This window comes from Chionomys nivalis, chromosome X, assembly GCF_950005125.1.
Source record: "Chionomys nivalis chromosome X, mChiNiv1.1, whole genome shotgun sequence".
NCBI lineage: Eukaryota > Metazoa > Chordata > Mammalia > Rodentia > Cricetidae > Chionomys > Chionomys nivalis.
In genome coordinates, this window is record NC_080112.1 from 72,453,663 (window position 1) to 72,473,521 (window position 19,859).

Below are 19,859 nucleotides of genomic sequence, written 5' to 3' on the forward strand. Positions count from 1 at the left end.
TGTAGTCAATTTTTAATCATAGGTTTTAGTTTGTTGTTCATTGCATGTATGTTCGTAATAGTTAGGTCTTCTAGATGAGATTTCTCCTCTGATTTATGAGCTTATATTATTACTGACTGAGTGTTTATGTCTTCACCAAATTCATTATGTCAAAGTCCTAACCCTGAAGGGGAGAGTCTTTATGAGATTATTGCCCTTATATGAAAAGACCAAAGAGTTCTCTCTTCCCATCCTCCACTCACTTTACCTCTCCATCACCATCTCTGTCTTTTCTTGTGATGTGAAGAGACATATATAGCCAGCTCTCAACACTCAGGCAAGAAGCCCCTCACCAGGGCTCAACCATGCTGGCTTCTTGATCACAGATTTCAAACCTCCAGAACTGTGAGATATACATTTCTAGGGTTTTTCCCCTATTATTGAAAATAGATAATGTTGCCGGACGGTGGTGATGCACGTCTTTAATCCCAGCAATCGGGAGGCAGGTGGATCTTTGTGAGTTCTGTGATGCCAGTGTGGTCTACAAAATGAGTTCCAGGACAGCCAGGGCTACACAGAGAAACCCTGTCTTGAAAAAAAAAAAAGAAAGAAAGAAGGAAGGAAGGAAGGAAGGAAGGAAGGAAGGAAGGAAGGAAGGAAGGAAGGAAGGAAGGAAAAAAGGAAGGAAAATAGATAATGTATTCTTTTCCCACATAATATACCTTGACTATGATTAACGTGTTGATGCTTTGGTAACAAAGTACCACAGGCTAGGTGACTTAAACAACTGAAATATATTTCCTTGCCATTCTGGATGTTAGGAGCCCAAGATGAAGATGTGTTCAACATCTGTGCATGATGGAGCGCACCTTTAATCTCAGTATTTGGGAGGCTGAAGCAAGCATATTTCTGTGAATTCAAGGCCTGCATAGAGTTTCATGGCCGGCCAGGGCTACATAGTGAATGAGACCCTATCCCTCAATCAAAAAAAAAAATGTCTCCAAGAGGATTGTTTTTCTGAGTCTTTGGGACAGTTAATTACAGTCTTGTCCCTGTATATTCACCTGTCTCTCTGTGCATGTCTGATTTTTTTTTCTTGCTTCACGAATTTGCGTGTCATCCCTGCGCAGGGGCCGTGCTAATCTTCTCTGTATCGTTCCAATTTTAGGTGCCAAAGCAAGCACCATGTCTGATTCTTTTCTTGTTGGTGGCTTGTTGGTTTCAAGACAGGGTTGGCTTTGCCATCCTGGAACTCACTCTGTAGACCAGGTTGGCCTCAAACTGAGTGCTGGAGTTAAAGGTGTGCACCACCACTGCCGGGTTTGCAGGTCTGATTCTTAATATCCTCTTCCTATAAGAATTCCAATCATAACCATGTATGGTGCCTCATGCCTGTAATCTCAGCACTCAGGAGGTAGAAGCAGGAGGATCAGAAATTCAGGGCCAGCCTCAGCCACCTAGCAAGTTTGGTGCTAACCTGATATCGTGTTTCAAAAAACAACATAAAGGCAAACCAATCATTATATCATTATATTATACCATACCAATAAGACCTCATTTGAACTGAACTACCCCGTTTAATTCCCTATCTCCAAATGCAATCACTTTCCAAGATACCAGGAATTGATACCTTAATATGAATTTTCAGAGAACAGAATTCAGCTCATAAAACAGTTATCTTTTTTTTAATTTTGCTTTTTGATTTTTACCTGTCATACTTTTATTGTCCTTCAGTTCTTCTGTTACCTCCAGTGGTGGTTTGAATGGTAATACCATCCATAAGATCAGATGTTTGAATACTTTGATCCCAGTTGGTGGCACTGTTTGGATAAATTTAGGAGGTATGGCCTTGTTGAAGGAAGTATACTATTGCGGGTGGGCTTTGAGGTTTCATTTCCAGTTCTCTTCTCAGTGCTTATGGTTCAAGATGTCAGCCCTCAGCTTCCTGCTCCTGCCACCATGCCTTCGAACCTTCCGGAACTGTAACCCCAAATAAAGTCTTCTTTAATTTGCCTTTGTCATGGTGTTTTATTGCAGCAGTAGAGAAGTAACTAATACAGCTCCTTGTCTTATATATAAATGATTTTTGTGGTGAAGTATTGTTGGGTTTATCTTTCATGTCCTATGATAAAAGGCAGCTTAAAGAAGGGAAGATTTCTTTGGGCTCATGATTTCAAGGAGAATAGCCCATCAAGTCGGGATGACATGGTGTTGCAGCTCTGTGCATGGCTCAAGAATTTGCAGCTCATTCACATCATGGTTGATCACAGAGCAGAGAACTTAGGTCAGAAGCATGGCCAGCCTAGAACCTTCAAAGACCTACCTCAGTGACCCACCTCTACAAACCATGTCTCTTTCCCCAAAGGTTCTACATCTTCTGAACATAGCTAGCTGGAGACCAAAGGTTCAAACACATGAGCCTGCTGGGTCATTTCACATTTAACAGCCAGGCATTTTCTCAATTCTTTTTGTGTATAATTTTTTTGATATTTTTTTTATTGGTTCCAATTCCAACTTTCTTGGTTTTTCAAAACAGGGTTTCTCTGTGTAGCCTTGGCCATTCTGGAACTCGCTGTATAGTCCAGGCTAGCCTCAAACTTGGCAGAGATCCGCCTGCCTCTGCCTCCGAATTGCTAGGATTAAAGGAGTCCGCCATCGTGCACAGTAATCCCAACCTTATATCGCACAGACTCTGCTCCTGTGTGTGTCCTCACTTTTGCCTTTATGTTGTTATTATCTCAGGTTACATCTTGAGTATTATGTGCCTATTAATACAGATACATAATTTTCATTTTATGATTCGTCTTCTAAATCAAAAGAGATGTTACTAACCATATTGCAATAGAACTGTTTTTTTTAATATGTATTATATACTTGGTATTTTATTGGTGGTGCCCTTTCATTTCAACTTAAAGGACTCTCTTTTTTTTTTTTTTTTTTTTCCGAGATAGGGTTTCTCCGTAGCTTTTGGTTCCTGTCCTGGAACTAGCTCTTGTAGACCAGGCTGGCCTCGAACTCACAGAGATCCGCCTACCTCTGCCTCCCGAGTGTTGGGATTAAAGGCGTGCGCCACCACCGCCCGGTTTTAAAGGACTCTCTTTAGAATCTCTTATAGGCAGCTCACATGACAATAAATTTTCTCACCCCTTTTTTTTCTGGATTTTTTAAAAATTTTCTCTTGTTAGTGAAAGGATAATTTTTTTTAGACACAGAATTTTTAATTGATATTTTTCTTTCAACACTTAAATGCCTCCGAGCTTCCTGGCCTCTGATGTGAAATGAGTTCTTCATCTCCTTGAGGCTCCCTTGATACAAGGTTCTCTTCTCTAGCTGCTTTCAAGTTTATGTGTTGACTTTTAATAGTTTCATTACATGCTGTCTTGGTATGACTCGCTTTGAATTTATCTTACGTAAAATTCATTTGGTCTCTTAAGAGTTCTCTGTTTTTTCTCAACAAATTCAAATTAATGTCCACTGTCGCTTGGTTTCATCTTTAAAAGCTTCCTTACTAGGACTGAAGATAAAGCTTAGTGGTTATGAAAATTTGCTTCTCTTGTAGAGGACACTTATTTTTTAGATTTATTTCATTTTTAATTATGTGCAGAGGCAATTAATATCCACATGAATACAGGTACCTGCACAGCCCAGAGGCAGCAGATTTCCCTAGAGTTAGTTATAGGCAGTTCTGAGCTCCCTGATATGGGTGCTGGGAATCAAAATCAGGTCCTATGGAAGAGCAGCAAGCACTCTTAACTGCTGAGTTGAGAGTTAGCATATTTATTATATATAGTTAGAGTTATTATATATATCCAATCCAGTTAGCATATTTCTTAAACAATATTAGGTTTACAGAATAAAATGAACAAAAATACAGAAGTCCCATAAACTTGTTATCACAGGATGCCAACTTCGCCTACTGTTGGCGTCTAGTGTTCGTGTGATGACATTTTCATAATTGATGAGCCAGTGTTGCTACATTATAATTAAGTAAAGTTCATGGTCTCCATTAGGGTTCATTATTTGTCATCACAGTGTCATACTGAATAGTAATTTCACAGGCCTAAGTGTCTACTCTACTGTACCTGTTCCTCCCTCTCTCCCACTTCCAAATCCTGAGCAATCACTGAACTTTTTTTGTCTCTAATGTTTCTGTTTCTTCTAGAAACATATGCTTAAAATTAGTTCAGATAGTCTTTTTATGCTAACTTCCTCCACTTACCGGGATATACTTAAGGTTCTTAAACTTGTTTTGGCTTGGTAGCTCATTTCAGCAGATCTAGCCTTGGTCTAGTCACTGGATACTATTGCTTTGTTTAAATATCCTATGCTTTTTTTTAATCACCTCTTCACCTGTTGAAGGCCATCTTAGTTGCTTCAAGACGTAGCCCTCATAAAGATGAGTGAGCAGAACTTTAAAACTCATTTGAATAAGTACCAAGAATTACGATGCTGATCATTCAGTAGGAGTATGCTTAGCTTTGTAGGAAACTGCCAAACTGCCTTCCATGGTGTCAATCCATTCTGCATTCCTACAAGCAGTAACTAGAACTTCTGTTTATCTAGCCTCAGCCCCAGCATTTGGCGTTGTCAGTGTTTTAGATTTTGGTGGTTTGAACACCTGTGCAGTGCTGTTTCCCAGCTGGTGCAACACAATCAGCATTTCACAATTTTGATTTCCAGCTCTACGGAGTCATATGATGCTGAGCAGACTTTTTTGTGTGCTTACCTGGCATTTGTGTATCTTCTTTGAAAGGTTTCTATTCACACTACCCCTTTGTTTGGGAATTTGGTTTTGTTGTTTTTTATTTGTTGGGGGACTGTTATAGTTTGGGTTTTTTGTTTTTGAGATATTGTCTTAGGTTTAACTGTCTCTGCTTCCCAAACGCTAAAATTAAAAGCATGTGCCATGGTGCACAACCATCTCCATTTTTAATAACCCAGGTATGGGATACTTCTAGAAGAAGAAGAAAGACTGTATACCTTCCAGAGTATGCTCACACATCCATTTTTAAAGGAACACCATTATCTAACAAGCCAGGGGCTTGCCCAGTTTTCTTTTTCTTTGAATACAGTTCAACTTTTTAAAACGATCCAAATACTGTACATGCCAGTAGTCTTCAAGATAAGTACTTTGCAAATATTTTCTCCAGTCCACTGCTTATCTTCTCATTCTCATAACAATTAGCTATCTGTACCAGAATTTTTAAATTTTATTGATTTCAACATAACCAATTTTTTATTTTAGTTTTATCTTCTTCCTTTTGGTTGCATATCTAAGAATCTATTACCAAACCTAAAGTCACCTCAATTTTGTTTTAGTCTATAGTATATTCATTTTATAGTTTTGCAGTTTACATTTATGTCCATGATCTTTGAATAGATTCATTTTTAATTGTGAATGTCTTCTTGTTCAAGAACTATATGCAGGGCCGGGCGGTGGTGGCGCACGCCTTTAATCCCAGCACTTGGGAGGCAGAGGCAGGCGGATCTCTGTGTGTTTGAGACCAGCCTGGTCTACAAGAGCTAGTTCCAGGACAGGCTCCAAAAACCACAGAGAAACCCTGTCTCAAAAAACAAAAAAAAAAAAAAAAAAAAAGAACTATATGCAAAAAGACTATACTATTCTTTCTCCAATAGAAGGCCTTTCATCATTTGTCAAAACTCAGATGGCTTTAGATTTATGTGCATTTATCTTTTTACCCCTCTTATCAGTCCCATTAATACTTTTATCAATAACACTTTGCTGGGTTAAAGTACATTTATGGGACTGGAGAGGTGGCTCAGCAGTTAAGATCACTGGCTGGTCTTCCAAAGGTCCTGAGTTCAATTCCCAACTACTACAGAGTGGAGTCACAATCTTCTATAGTGGAATCTGATGCCCTCTTCTGGTGTGCAGACAGGGTACTCGTATACATAAAATACATGAGTAAATAATTTTTAAATGTATCTTTTATACTAAGTGAAGAGAGCAGGTAGTTGTCACCCTCTCTCTGACTTTGTTCTCCATTAGTTCTTTGTTGACTACTCTGGATGCTTGCCTTTTTGTATAAGCTCTAGAATCAGTTCATTTATATTTTCATGATATCTACCTGGGACTTTGTCTGAAAGTACTTTAAAATATAGATTAATTTGGGAAGACTGGACATTTTGACAATATTGAGTCTAGTTCACCTGTGTTCCTGGAATATCTCTCTATTTGGATAGTTGTTTATTTCTTTCCTCAGAGTTTGTGATTTCATTCATAGTTTATTAAATTTCTACTTTACTATTGCTATTTGTGGATTCTCAACTAAACAATATTGTGTTTGTAATTTTAAATTCCACTTGTTTTGATGTTGGAATGGGGACTTCTGCGATGGAATGAATGCATTCTGTACAAGAGGGCATGATGCTGAGTACTGGTAGCACACGCCTTTAATCCCAGCATTCAGGAGGCAAGGGCAGGCGGATCTCTGTGAGTTTGAGGCCAGCCTGATCTACAAGAGCTAGTTCCAGGACAGACTCCAAAGCTACAGAGAAACCCTGTCTCAAAAAAAAAAAAAAAGGAGTGAGAGGATATGAAATTGGGGACAGGGACAGGGGGGCAGAATGGTACAGCCTAAATGTTTACATCTCCCAAAATTGCTGTGTTGAAATCTAATCATCATGTGGAGTGGGGCTTTGGAAAAGTGATTATATCATGAGCCAGGGCCCTTATGAACAAAATGAATGCCCTTATTAAAGAAACTCTAGATAACTGTCTCACCCCTCTGCCAAAAAGAATGACATGGCAAGAAGATGACTATGCATGAGCCAAGAATTGGTGCCTCGTGTGATACTGCGTCTCCAGGCAATATGATCTTGGGCATCTCCACTGCCATACCTCTGAGGACTAGATATCTGCTTTTCAAAAGCCACCTGCTCCATGGTAAACTGTTACAGGAATGTGAGCAGCCAGATACACATCCCATTCTTTCTGCCTTGTCTTTCTTGTCCTATCACATTAGCTATGACAACCACTGTGATTTTGTTGTTGTTTTGGTTTGGTTTTTGGTTTTATGAGACACAATTTCTCTGTGTGGCCCTGACTATCCTAGAACCAGCTCTGTAGACCAGGCTGGCCTCGAACTCACAGAGATCCGCCTGTCTCTGCCTCCCAAGTGCTGGGATTAAAGGTGTGTGCCACCACCACCTGGCTCACTGTGACCTTTTTTTTTAATATTTATTTATTTATTATGTATACAATATTCTGTCTGTGTGTATGCCTGAAGGCCAGAAGAGGGCGCCAGACCTCTTTACAGATGGTTGTGAGCCACCATGTGGTTGCTGGGAATTGAACTCAGGACCTTTGGAAGAGCATGCAATGCTCTTAACCACTGAGCCATCTCTCCAGCCCCTCACTGTGACTTTTAATAGGAATATTGGCTATATATCTCAGCTGTTCCATGTGTGATCTTAGCTATAAACTTAGCTGTACTTTTTCTAGATATTATTCTTCAAGTTGAAGAAGTAAACACTGAGTCCACTCAGTGTTGTTTCCTTTCCTATGTGTATTGATACGATCACGTGATATTTCTTCTTTATATTTGCTAATATGATGGATTGATTTTCAAATCCCACTTGGCTGTGATAAATACCTTACTGTATTTGTAATGTTTAATTTGGGATTATTGTAGCATTGTTTACAAAGAAATACCAGCTAACCTACAGGTATGTTTGTGTAGCATCTTTATTTGGTTTGAGTACTATGGAAATAATGGCCCTGTAGACAAGTTAGGAAGGATTTGCTCTGCCCCTGTTTTCTGGATGATATTGCTGAGAAATACTAATTTCTTCCTTAATGATTTCATAGAATTTAGCAGTGAATCCACATAGGTCAAATGATCTCTATGCAGGAGATTATCATTATTTAATTTCTTATTTATTTCTCTATTTTTATGTGTATGGGTGTTGTGCTTTTATGTATGTACGTGCACCACTTGTGCACCTGTTGTTCACGGAGGCTAGAAGAGGGCATTGCATGCCCCGAAACTAGAGTTACAGACAATTGTGAGCTGCCACTCGGGTGCTCAACCTGGATCCTCTGTAAGAGTAGCAAATCTGACCAGGCTTCATACATTCTTTTAATCCCAGCACTCAGGAGACAGCAGTAGGTGGGTCTTTGCAAGTTTAAGACCCCTGTGAGTTCGAGGCCAGCCTGATCTACACAGTGAGTTATCAGGACAGCCGGGGCTGCATAGTAAGACCCTGTCTTAAAATAAAGAAGTGGGGGAAGGAGGGAGATGCAAAGAGAAAAACAGAGAAAAAGTGAGATCTTGAGAACTGCTGAGCCTATACAGAAACCTGGACTTAGAGCGCCACCTTGTGTCACAACAGCAGAAGTGACTGCAGGCAAAACACAAAACCAAACTCTGGAAAAGCTAGATATTTATACACCTTTCTTTATTAACTTTTTTGAGACAGAGTCTCACTACGTAGAGTTTGATGTCTTAGAACTTACTTTGTAGACCAGGCTGGCCTCAGATCACACAGATCCATTGCCTCAGCCTCCCGAGTGCTGGGATTAAAGGCGTGCGCCACCATCCCCTACTAAATTTCACCCTTTCCCTCCTTCTGCTCCTCTAGGATTCTGCTAGTCTCAGCAATGAAAAAGTTGGCTTCAAAGTGGTCTACCGATGCATATATCATCATACTGAGAACTGGGAATTAGACAGATTTCCCGATAGGCAGACAGGTAGGGAGAGGAGCCATGACTAGGTAATGAAGGTGTCATACTTCCAAAATGGCTGACTTCTTCCCCACCCCCCATTCCCACCTCCCACTTCCCACCCCTGGTGAGAAATTCAAAGCAGAGTGGTTTAAACAAAAGCCTAAAGAAATTTTTATTTCCTCTTTCACCAGTTGGCCCTTCTGCTAATGGACCGGTTTGGACTGGTTGTTTTGTTGTTTTCTGTTCCGTTGTGGGAGTTCTTTACATGTTTTGGAGTTTAATTCAGGTGTATGACTTGCAGATAATGGTCTCACATTCTGTGTGTTGCCTTTTGATTTCTTTTTTTATTTTCTCCCTGTCTGGGTTTTATGTTTTGGGGTTTTTTTTTGGTGGGGGTTGGGAGAGGTGCTAGGGTTTTCTGTTATTGTTTTGTTTTAGGTGGGTGTTTTTGTTGGGGGGGTTCATATTAAAAGAAAACATTGCCAAAAGCAGTATAAAGGAGCTTATTGCATATTATCTTTTTTTAAAAAATAAGTTTTCTAGCTTCTGAGTAAATATTTAGCTTTTAATTCATCTGAGTTAATATAAGTAAGCTCGGACCAACTTCATGCTTACCTTTAGATATCCGGTTTCCCAACACCATTCGGGAAACTCCTACCTTCCCAGTGTGCACTTTTGCTAGCCTTCTTGAAAATTACTTGATCGTGTGTGGGTTTATTTTTAGGTTCCCTGTTCTGTTCTACTGGGCTATGTCTGAAGGGGTTGTTTTTATATTTGTGTGTGTGCTCCCCTGGAGTAAGAATTACGAGTGGTTATAAATCTCCCAGCATGGATGCTAGAAACTGAATCCCAGCCCTCTGCAAGAGCAGCCATTATGTCTGTCTTTTACACTAGTGCCCCACTGTTTTGATTATCCTTTCAATTAAGAGTTTCACATCAGGACACGTAATGGCTTTACCTTTGCTCTTTCTCGAGACTCTTTTGTCTCTGAAGGTCTTTGGTGGTCCCATACAAGTCTGAGGATTTTCTTTCTCATTTGTGTATTGCCCTGAAGCAGTGTGGACAGTTCAACAATAGAATGCATCATTTCATGATCAAAATACAAGTCTTTCACCTTTCTACTGAATTTTCTTTTCATTTTTTTTTTTTACAAATGACTCCTTCCTCCCTTTTCTTATTTATGTATTTTGACGCAGGATCTCACTGTGTGGCTCCGACTCCTGACTGTGCAGAACTCACAGGAGTGCACCTCCCAAATGCTGGGGAGCATCTGGCTTTCCTTCTTTTATGTTAATCAAAAACCCTTTCCAATAAGAATCAAAAATGCCTGGTAATCTTCCAGCATTTTCAGAAGCTTTAGAAACTTTCTAATACCCTCCAATATGCATGCATTTTGAATGGATTAGAATGGAGAGACTCTGCTGTATCCGGTTCCTGCCTTGCATCTGTCCATTCCACTTCACCATCTGCTAGGAAAACCTGGGCTGAACCAGCTTAGTTCGGAATGTGAGGTGTTTACTGAAAAAGTAGTCCTGAGAAAGGTTCTCGAACATCTGCATGAGGCCCACAGCTGCTGCTGCTCCGTGTTAGCACTGTTGATGGGTTTCCATAGCTGTCCAGTGCATGACCACGTACCACACAGCAATTCATATGCGTACTTCATTTGGAAAAGCATAAATTAGGGGCTGGAGAGATGGCTCAGAGGTTAAGAGCACTGGTTGCTCTTCCAGAGGTCCCGAGTTCAATTCCCAGCAACCACATGGTGGCTCACAACCATCTGTAATGAGATCTGGTGCCTTCCTTGCCAGCAGTACATTGTATGCTTAATAAATAAATCTTTTAAAAAAAAGCATAAATTAAAATTTGATGGATGGATGAGTGGGTGGAGAGATCTTTTGTTTTGTTTTGTTTTGTTGGTTTTTTGTTTTGTTTTTCGAGACAGGGTTTCTCTGTAGCTTTGGAGCCTGTCCTGGAACTCCCTTTGTAGACCAGGCTGGCCTTGAACTCACAGAGAGATCTTTTTTTATGGCTATGCAGTAACCACTCAAAGTGTTATTTCACTTTTGGCAGTTTCTATATATGTTGCACTTTTTTCTGATTTGTAATTTAAAAAAAAAAAACAGAAAAAATGAGTAGTGCCTTACAAGAAGACAAAAAACACAGATACATGTAGCTTATAATGTTTAAGTTACCTTCTCATGGAATCTTAATCCTTTTTCTTAGACCAGAAGATCAATTCAGAAGTTACTAGAATGGGAAAATAACAGATTATACCACAAGGTAAGAAATTTAAGGCAAGTGGGTACCCTATTTGTAGTTTTGAATTATCAAATTGAAAAAGTAAGTACTAAGTGAATTAATCCACCACACAAAGGAATGGATTAGCAAACTTAATCCTGTTACCCCCTTACTAGTATATCTTCTGGGTAAGGTATTTGAGGCGCTGTTTTATGTCATGCAGCCTAGATTTTACTCTTATTCAAATGCAGTACATTGCAATTAACCAAAGATGACAGAAAAATTCTTAACCAAACTCTACCTTTTTAGCTTGCTTTGCACTGGAAGTTGACTAAAAGGAAATGTGAAACTAGCAATATGATGGAATATGTAAGTATGAAGCTGTTTTAAGTATTCTTGTGATTTCACCCCAAATGCTATGTATTGCTTACTGTGTTTGCCATCTGTTGTTCAGGCCCTTTAGCTTCTCAGCCTGAACTTCTGTCTGTTGGGGCATAGAGGCCACCATTCATTTTCTTTAGATTTGTGGCCAACCTAAAGTATCTTGAAAGCCTACAGATCATGTACATCTTAGAAAAGTCTCAGCTCAAAATGTTGTACACCCTAACCTACAGCACTGAGAACAGCTGCTACCTAGCAAAATATACCATGGTGCAAGCGTGTCAAAAAAAAAAAAAAAGAATAAAAAAACTTACATAAGGAATTAACTTTCAATTCTGGACCCATATCCCTGGCTTTTCTTTATTTTTTTTCGCTCTTTTTTTTTTTCCATGAAGTCATCTCGTACCTGGCTTTTCTTTTCTTTTTTTTTTTTGTTGGTTTTTGTTTGTTTTGTTTTGTTTTTCCTGTTTAGTTGTTTGGTTTAGTTTTTTGAGACAGGGTTTCTGTGTGTAACAGCCCTGGCTGTCCTGGAACTCACACTCTGTAGACCAGGCTGTCCTCAGACTCACAAGAGATCTACCTGCCTGTGCCTTCAGGTGCCACCACCACCTGGCTATCTGGTTCATCTTTAACTTGGCTGAAATTTAACTTGGAGTGAATAAACTATTGAATAAATAAAATCTATTAAAATAGATTTAAATATTGGCTAAGAATTTTTACTGAAAATATACAGTCTTGCTGGGTGCAGTGGCACACACCTCTCATCCCAGCACTTGGGTGTCAGGGGCAAGTGGATCTCGAAGTTTCAGGCCAGCCAGGATAACATAATGAGACCCTATCTCAAAACAATTTCAAAAAGAAAAGAAAACAGGCAGCTTTAATCATAAAGCATAAGAGCACTTAGAAACAACATGATCTAGTTCACCATCATGGATCTTCTAAGCTCCCAATGTTTATCATTAAACATGCCAGGTCTGAGACTATAGTGCAGTTGGTAAAGTGCTTGTCCAGCATCTAGAGCCCTGAGTTTGATCCTTAGGACTGTCTTCATCATGATGAAAATAATAGCTTAATAATAGAAGTTCCTCCTGCCTTTAATTCCAGCACTTGCAATTAAAGCATTGTGAGTTTGGGGCCAGCTTGATCTATATAGAGAGTTCCAGGCCAGCCAGGGCCACAAATTGAGGCTCTTGTCTCACAAAAACAGAAATCTTGTAAGCCCTTCTGCAGTTCAGTTGTTTTATAGTCAATCGTTTGGACAACTCCTATTTTGCAAACAAGTTTCAAAAAATAATAATCCTCAACTAATATTAGCTGCTTTAATTGAAAAATAAAATAAAAACTGGTATTTTTTTCCTAATCTGTATAAAGTAGTTTTAATCTCTTCTACTTGGCTCTAGGATATAAAAATGTAATAGAATTTGGTTCTAAGAAAGTAACTGTTGGAAATCAGGCAGTAGTAGCTGTCAGTTCTAGTGGGTAGGTTCACCGTCCTGTTCAGTTTTGAAAAGCATGGCCTGTTTTGTCACATCTTGTATATTTTACTTCTTGTAATTCAGAATGAAAATACAGTCCTGTGGAAATCAACTAGACTTTGCAAGTTTATGTACATAAATAAAGATTATTTTGTCAATATATTCTTTTCTTTTTTTTTTTTACAGGTAATCCTAATAGAATTCTTACCAAAATACCCCATATTCCGACCTGACTGAGGAATTTTGTTTGGTCACTTCTGTGTTATCTGTCATTTCCTACCCTTAGTGCCTTGTAGATGATCTTGGAATGGAGAAGTCTCCTTTGCTGTGTTCAATTTATTCTTTATAACAGTAGAATATTCTTCTCACTCTTTTATTTGTGTTGATTTAAGAAGGCAATTTGCACATCTTTTTGTTATTAAATGAGGCTTGTGTTTTGCACTCTCAATTTTTAAATAAATACACACAAACATATACAATTATATGTAGTTGACACTAAAAACATCAGTGCTGGTGTGTAAAGAAACAAACAAAACCCTTGTTCTGAGCATGCTGCCTTAGGATTTTCACACTCACCGTTTCTAAATACGCATCATTTTCTAGGCTATTTAATGCTCTGTAATCCCTTACTGGACACACCCAAATACGCTTTTGGTAGCTTTTAGAAATGGTTTTACTCTGCTTTTAAAGAACATGCAATTAATAGCACTGGTTTCCTCCTGCACTTTGCTAAATTGTCACTTATGTTAGTGGATAAAATATTTAAACTCCTAAAGACTTGTAAATATTGTCTCTTTGCATAATGTAAAATGTGGTATGCCATGGTTTACAGGATTATTATTATTATTAATGTATTGCCAACATGTCCACGTAGATCTTGATATGAAGTTTGCAAGCATCCTTTTGAATGTAGAGACCTTTAACATGCTGTTTTGTGGCAAAGCCAACATGAGTATGTTAAATTTCAGGTGTGGGGCAAGATTGCCCTTCCTAACAAAGTGGATTAAAATTGAAACCATTAGTTCAGACCTTGTGCGTTACACCTGAGACCAAGAATCTTATTTTTTCTATTTAATTCACTGCTCTTCATTTGTTCTCCGCTCCACTCCCCCAAATAGTTGACATCTAACTCATGCATTAGCTCTCATTTCCTTTCCCCTATGTATCTTTTCTCTCCTTTGAAAATACATAGAATTTCCCCTTTTAAGTGTCTTGAGAGCCAATTCATCCTGGTGCAGGCCTTTAATCCCAGTACTTAGGAGGCTAAAGCTGTGGATCTCTGAGTTCAAGGCCAGCCTGATCTGCATAATGAATTCCAGGACATCCAGGGCTACACAGAGAAACCCTGTCTCAAAAAAAAAAAAATCAAAAAAGTGTTTTGAGATTTTTAATCTTGTGAGACATCAAGGCCTCCATGAAAGCCACATTTTAGCCTGCATTCTACATTGAGAAAGAGTGCTGAGAAACTGTAGCTATGGACTATGCAGTAGTCTAGTCAGAGTTGGGAAAATATTCTTAGCCTTCTGCTTGAGAATCTTTTCTAAACATTTGGAAATTGTCAATGAGGAAAGACAAGTAAAATTTAGATAAAATTGTATTCCGTTTGTAAATTGGTCATGTGTTTTGGTTGGTACATGCATCTTTCTCTCTTTTTTTTTTTTTTACAGTTAAATTGAGTGAGATTACCACTCTGCTTCTACTACAATTTGAAATTAAAATATAACAAAAGTTTAATATCACACGAATTCAACTGCAAGGGAATGCCTGTATATGGGCATTGTTTGTACTTGCGGTTACTGAATACATTCTCTTTACCCTTCTACTCTTAACTGCTTTTAAGTCAGTTCATTTCATTGAACAGAACAATCATTTCTGCATACAAGGTCAAGCCTTTTTAAGCCACTTTTAAAAGTTATGCCTAATCTGAAATCCTTAGTCCTTGACCAGAGGAGGAAAGACCAGTTTGATGTTGTTCTAATGGTTTGCACAAACACTTTTGGAGACCCATCCCCCCCATGTCACCCAGCCACCCCAGATCTCTAAATTCTAGTATATTTATTGTGTATGCCTGCAAATATGTCTGCCTGCTGCAGGATTGAAGCTGTATTTTTATAGACAAGAAGAAAGCCTCTGAAAATGCATACCCAATGTCTTGTTTTATAGCTAAGGTCAGGGAAAATCATATCTATGTTTTATGTTGCAGCTAATGTCATCAGATTTATGCTTCATACTGTGACATTTAAATACCAAAATTGATTTCCATTCCATCATAATACAGAATCTTATTCCTTACTGGTAAGATAATTTTTTTGTGAATGTCAGCCCTTGGCAATCTTACATTACGTCTTGAGCCTTAGAATTTGACCAAGTAGTGATCATAGAAACTTTTTCTGCCGTGGACAAATCACACTTCATTTTGTTCAACAATACAAAAAACAAGAAGTGTAACAAATTGTTTCCATGAAACAGATATTAAAATAGGAATAGCTTGTATCTGGAGGTGACCAAGTATAATTCAAGTTACAATAGTATTTGTCATTAAAAAATAACATTTTACAATATGTCAATTCGATTGGAACTACTCATTCATAAATGTGTTAATTGATTGTTCAATATAGTGATTGACTAATCATAGTTTCTCGAACTACACAGAAGACAATCTGGCTTTTTTCGTTTCTTTGTTTCACACTGCTTCCCCGCGAGGGGGGTGATTAGTTTGGTTGGGGATGAGATTCCTTCTTATTGAAATGACTCACAACAAATGCTAATGTGACAGAGTGCACCTTGGTCTCTAATTCCTCCCCCACCAAACTGTTTTTCCCTTAGCCTCAGGATAGAGTGTAACTTGTATTTTTCCATTGGGTTAACCAACTATTTTATGAAAGTTATTTTTGATTGAAAAAAAACTAACTTTAATTTCTTTGATACATAATATCCCTTTATTAAAATTGCCATGGTAGTTTCCAGAGGAAAAACATTTTAAAATAGCATGTTTTTGCCAAAGCATTTCAATCTCACCAGACTTGGAGATTGCAAGTTAAAAGACTTTTTTCTAAGTCACATTCTGAAAAACCTGGCGTGCTGGTTTGCACTTTTAATCCCACAATTTCAGAAGCTAAAGCAAGAGAATTGCCATGAATTGGAAGACAGCCTGGGCTACAGAATGAGACCCTGTCTCCAAAGAAAAGAAAAGAAAAGAAAAGAAAAGAAAAGAAAAGAAAGGAAAGGAAAGGAAAGGAAAGGAAAGGAAAGAAAAGAAAAGAAAAGAAAAGAAAAGAAAAGAAAAGAAAAGAAAAGAAAAGAAAAGAAAAGAAAGAGCATGGTTTCTGTTACTTCTCATTTGGTCCAAGATTCTGGCTTAATAAATTTATTCAACTGGTCATTTTAAAGCTTGTCCATAAGGCAAGTAGCATCTATATTATTAATAAAAATATGGACAAATGTCATTAGCCGAATAACTCCATCTCAGACATGTCCTCTGTTTTTCCCCTCTTACCACATGTTAATTTAGGAAAGAGATTATTGTAACTTTAGAAGTAGATGGGAAAGTGCCTTGTCTTTTTCAAAGATAGCATGGTATGTGGAAGAAAGCAGAGTGAATGAATTGGTAGATTATTAGAAATTATTCTTTTCAACTAGGCATGATAGCACAAGGTTATTGATTGTCTCTTATTTAAGCCCATTTACTTATCTTCCAAACGTGAGATACATTAATGACAAAATATCATTGAATAAAACTATCAATCACTTAAAATTACTGTAATTTTAAGGCTAGTAAGCATAGAATTCAACATGGTTCTGGAAGGACAGTGGTCTTTAATAAAGACCCTACTAAAACTCATATTTCTTATACTAGCATGTTCTATAAACACTAATATCTCAGAAATTTAACTGTGTTCATGCCTAGCATTGCCGTTTTACTGAGATTTATTGTTGCCTTTGATAATTTGAGTAAAGCTCAATAACATTTGTAAACCTATCAAGAGTTAGGTATTTCCAAATGTCTGTGACCTTTACAAGTCATTAGCACTTTGATTTTTGTTTACAGATAAGCTGCCACTTAAAAATTAAAGCACTACTTGAACATGCAGACCCCAAACAAAATTTCATTTGAATTTACTGTATGCCCTAGGCAAATATAGAGTATACTTACCTGATTAATCGGAACAATTCACACAGTAGAAATATTTTCTTTTACTAAATTAACTGGAAGTGTTCAAGTTCATTGAAATTAAGTCTAAATATGCCTATAAAAATCTGCTTCTTTTTTAAAAAAGAAAAGAAAAAGGTCTATTTTACAACTATCAAGTCATTCAGGATCCCTTGAGTGGTGAACTGTTGGGAGGTTTTTCATGGTGAAGAATAAGTTTATCAATACTTGTTCATATACTTGTGAGCTAAAAATAATTGAAGGATATCTATAAGCATATCCTTCCGTGTATGTATGTGTGAGTGTGTGTATATATGTATGTATGTAATCCTTACCTTGTTCCAACATTTCCTTACCTGATTCTGAGCCAGCCTTTTTATTTTGATGATGGCAACCTGAGAATATGTTCCATTTTCTGTGAATTTTGTCGAAGTCAGACTTAATGAAGAAACAATCTAATATTGTGGCCCCCAGTTTGTCGAAGTCAGACTTAATGAAAAAACAATCTAATATTGTGGCCCCCAGGCAAGTGACTTAAAGTACATGTCAGTGTTTCCATCTGTAAAAGGAGAGGGCTGAACCTTGAGCTGGACAACAAAAAAAAAAAAAAAAATGAGAAATGTTCTAACACACCATGGTTCTGAGAAGCCGTGGAAGATCTTTACTGTGCAGACTTGGTGGAGACTCACAGTGCCTTGCGCAGTTTGAGTTCAGTTTGCTGCCTGGCTGCTAGTCGATGTGTGTTAATAAAAGCACACTCAAAGAACCAAATCTCTGGTAGACCTGTCCCCTCTATGCTGAGAAAAGTGAATGGCATTTCCCTAGGAAGCAAGGGCTGGGATCTCTGTTTGCATGTGGGATACAACTATGCAGTTGGTATCCAGGCAAGAATTGGAGCTGTGACAAGAGCAGACATGGAAAAGTGTCCCCTTAGACTATGTGAAGAGTTGCATATTCAATTTCACATCTGCTTCAGTGTCTCACCAAGTTCCCCACCCTCAACAAAATCTATTGGAATGAATTTAGAAAATTAAGTGGAAAGGAAAATGGCCTAGAGTTCAACCCCAAGTCGCTTTTGGTTTAATTTTTAGCTCTGCTGCTTAATCCCTCTGTACCTCATGTCCTCATTGCTGAAGTGGGGACGACAATCTGGACCTACCTCACAGGGATATTGAAGGTCTTTTTCGTGTGTTCATATGCTTAGAAACTGACTAAAAGAAATATTGGATCGAATAATTATATAATTTTTAAGGAGATGTGGCTTTCAATCCACATTGTTTTCTTTCTTGGTAACACCCTACAGAGTAGTAAGTGTGCGCTTGATTTATTTTTCTCAACAGTCACTTTTGTTGCCAATACCCTATTTGTTAAACATGAATGATTGTACTATATTAATACTTGATTTAGGGAGAACAGGTGGGTGTAAACCAGTGGTTCTAGCTTGGGGCAGATAAAGAGAGCAGTGGAAAGTATCCTTGAGCCTTTTTCAAGAATTAATTCGAAAAATATCACTAAAGGCCACACACTGACCTATCACATTCCTTCTCCACCATCCAAACAAGACATGGAATCAGCATGCATTTTGCTCATGTTCTTTCCTGTTCTGTCTTTCAACATAGCTTACCAACACTGATCAGAAACTGTGAACGGAAGTGTGCTTGTATTTAATGGAAAATAGGAAGGCGTCCTTAAGTGTACTTTAATATATACTTGAAAACGGAGAAGGAATTTAGAGATGAAAAAGTTGGGAGCCACTTTTCTAAAAGAATCAGGATTATTTGACCCCCTCAACAATTGCTTCCTAGTTCCTGGATGATGGAGAGAGAGAGAGAGAGAGAGAGAGAGAGAGAGAGAGAGAGAGAGAGAGAGAGGACAGAGAGAGAGAGGACAGAGAGAGGGAGAATGAGAGTGAATATTGACTAGATTGGGCTATAAATTCGGATTATAATTTGCCCAGTTTTGGCTTCTGGAACTGAACTGATTCATTGAGGCGTGTCCATGTACACACACAGGATTCAAATATGCAGTGTTCTGGTGTCATGTTGGTCAGTTTCTCAGTCTCTTAAAGTTTGTGTGATGTCTGTGTGATAAGCAAGGCAATAAGTTCTCTAATGTTCCTTTTACTCCTGCTTATTTGCTTTTATCTTGGCATAATTTTCCTGCTTTTCTGTTTTATTGTAAGCAAATAGTTGGAAACTGTTTTAATGCCTGGACTTTGGAACAAGTTTCAAATGTTTGAAATTATATAATCTACAAGCTAGTTTGCCATCCTTGGACTAACCACATACAAGTGTGAATCTCTACTGCAAGAACAGGACATCCAGATAGCTACAGAGCTGTCACTGTTCAAAAAAATCTGGTTGAAATATAAGTGACTTCTACATTTTGGCAGAGGATTCCTGTTTGGACAGCTTTACCAGAAGAGAATAACAGTGGATATGTCCTTCAAACCACGAACTTTCATGCATCTTGTAGTGTTATGTAGCCTGTGGAATGAATTCCTCTTCCCCCTGGAGTCCAGGATTGACTCCCCTGAAAGAACTCAACCTATATACAGCTGTGCCAAAATGAAGGATACCTGCCTCTGAAACTTTCACTGCTGCTTCTGTTGTTGTTCACTTGTCAGATAAAATTTTATTCTCAGGATGCAAAATTCCAATAAAGTACAAATCTATGTTAATGAATTGAACCCTGTGGCTTTGGGGTGCACCTTTTTTCTTTCCTGCTTTATGTTTTCATTACTTGGGCATGGGTACAAGAACTCAGCTGGTACAGAGGCACTTGTTGCCAAGCCTGGTGACCTGAGTTCAATTCCTGGGAGCTACTTGGTGAAAGGAGAGAACTAACTCCTACAAGATTTCCTCTGACCTCTTCACATGCCCCCCCCCAGAGAAAGAATATAAATAAATGAATAAAAATTAATACCTAAATGTAATTAAAAGAACTT

At 38.2% G+C, this 19,859-nt stretch overlaps 1 protein-coding gene and 1 pseudogene across 1 annotated transcript in view; one reads left to right on the forward strand and one right to left on the reverse strand.

Annotated features, from left to right (window-relative positions):
* The window catches only part of Chic1 (cysteine rich hydrophobic domain 1), a 44,319-nt gene extending 24,733 nt beyond the window's left edge, over nt 1-19,586 (forward strand). Inside the window, exons 4-6 of the mRNA XM_057759173.1 lie at nt 10,892-10,948; nt 11,216-11,275; nt 12,949-19,586. Coding sequence (XP_057615156.1) covers nt 10,892-10,948; nt 11,216-11,275; nt 12,949-12,999 — 168 coding nt within the window. The 3' untranslated portion in view covers nt 13,000-19,586. The remainder of the gene's footprint in view (nt 1-10,891; nt 10,949-11,215; nt 11,276-12,948) is intronic.
* Nucleotides 1,065-1,163, reverse strand: LOC130868687 (U6 spliceosomal RNA; annotated as a pseudogene).
* Nucleotides 19,587-19,859: the final 273 nt, after the last annotated feature.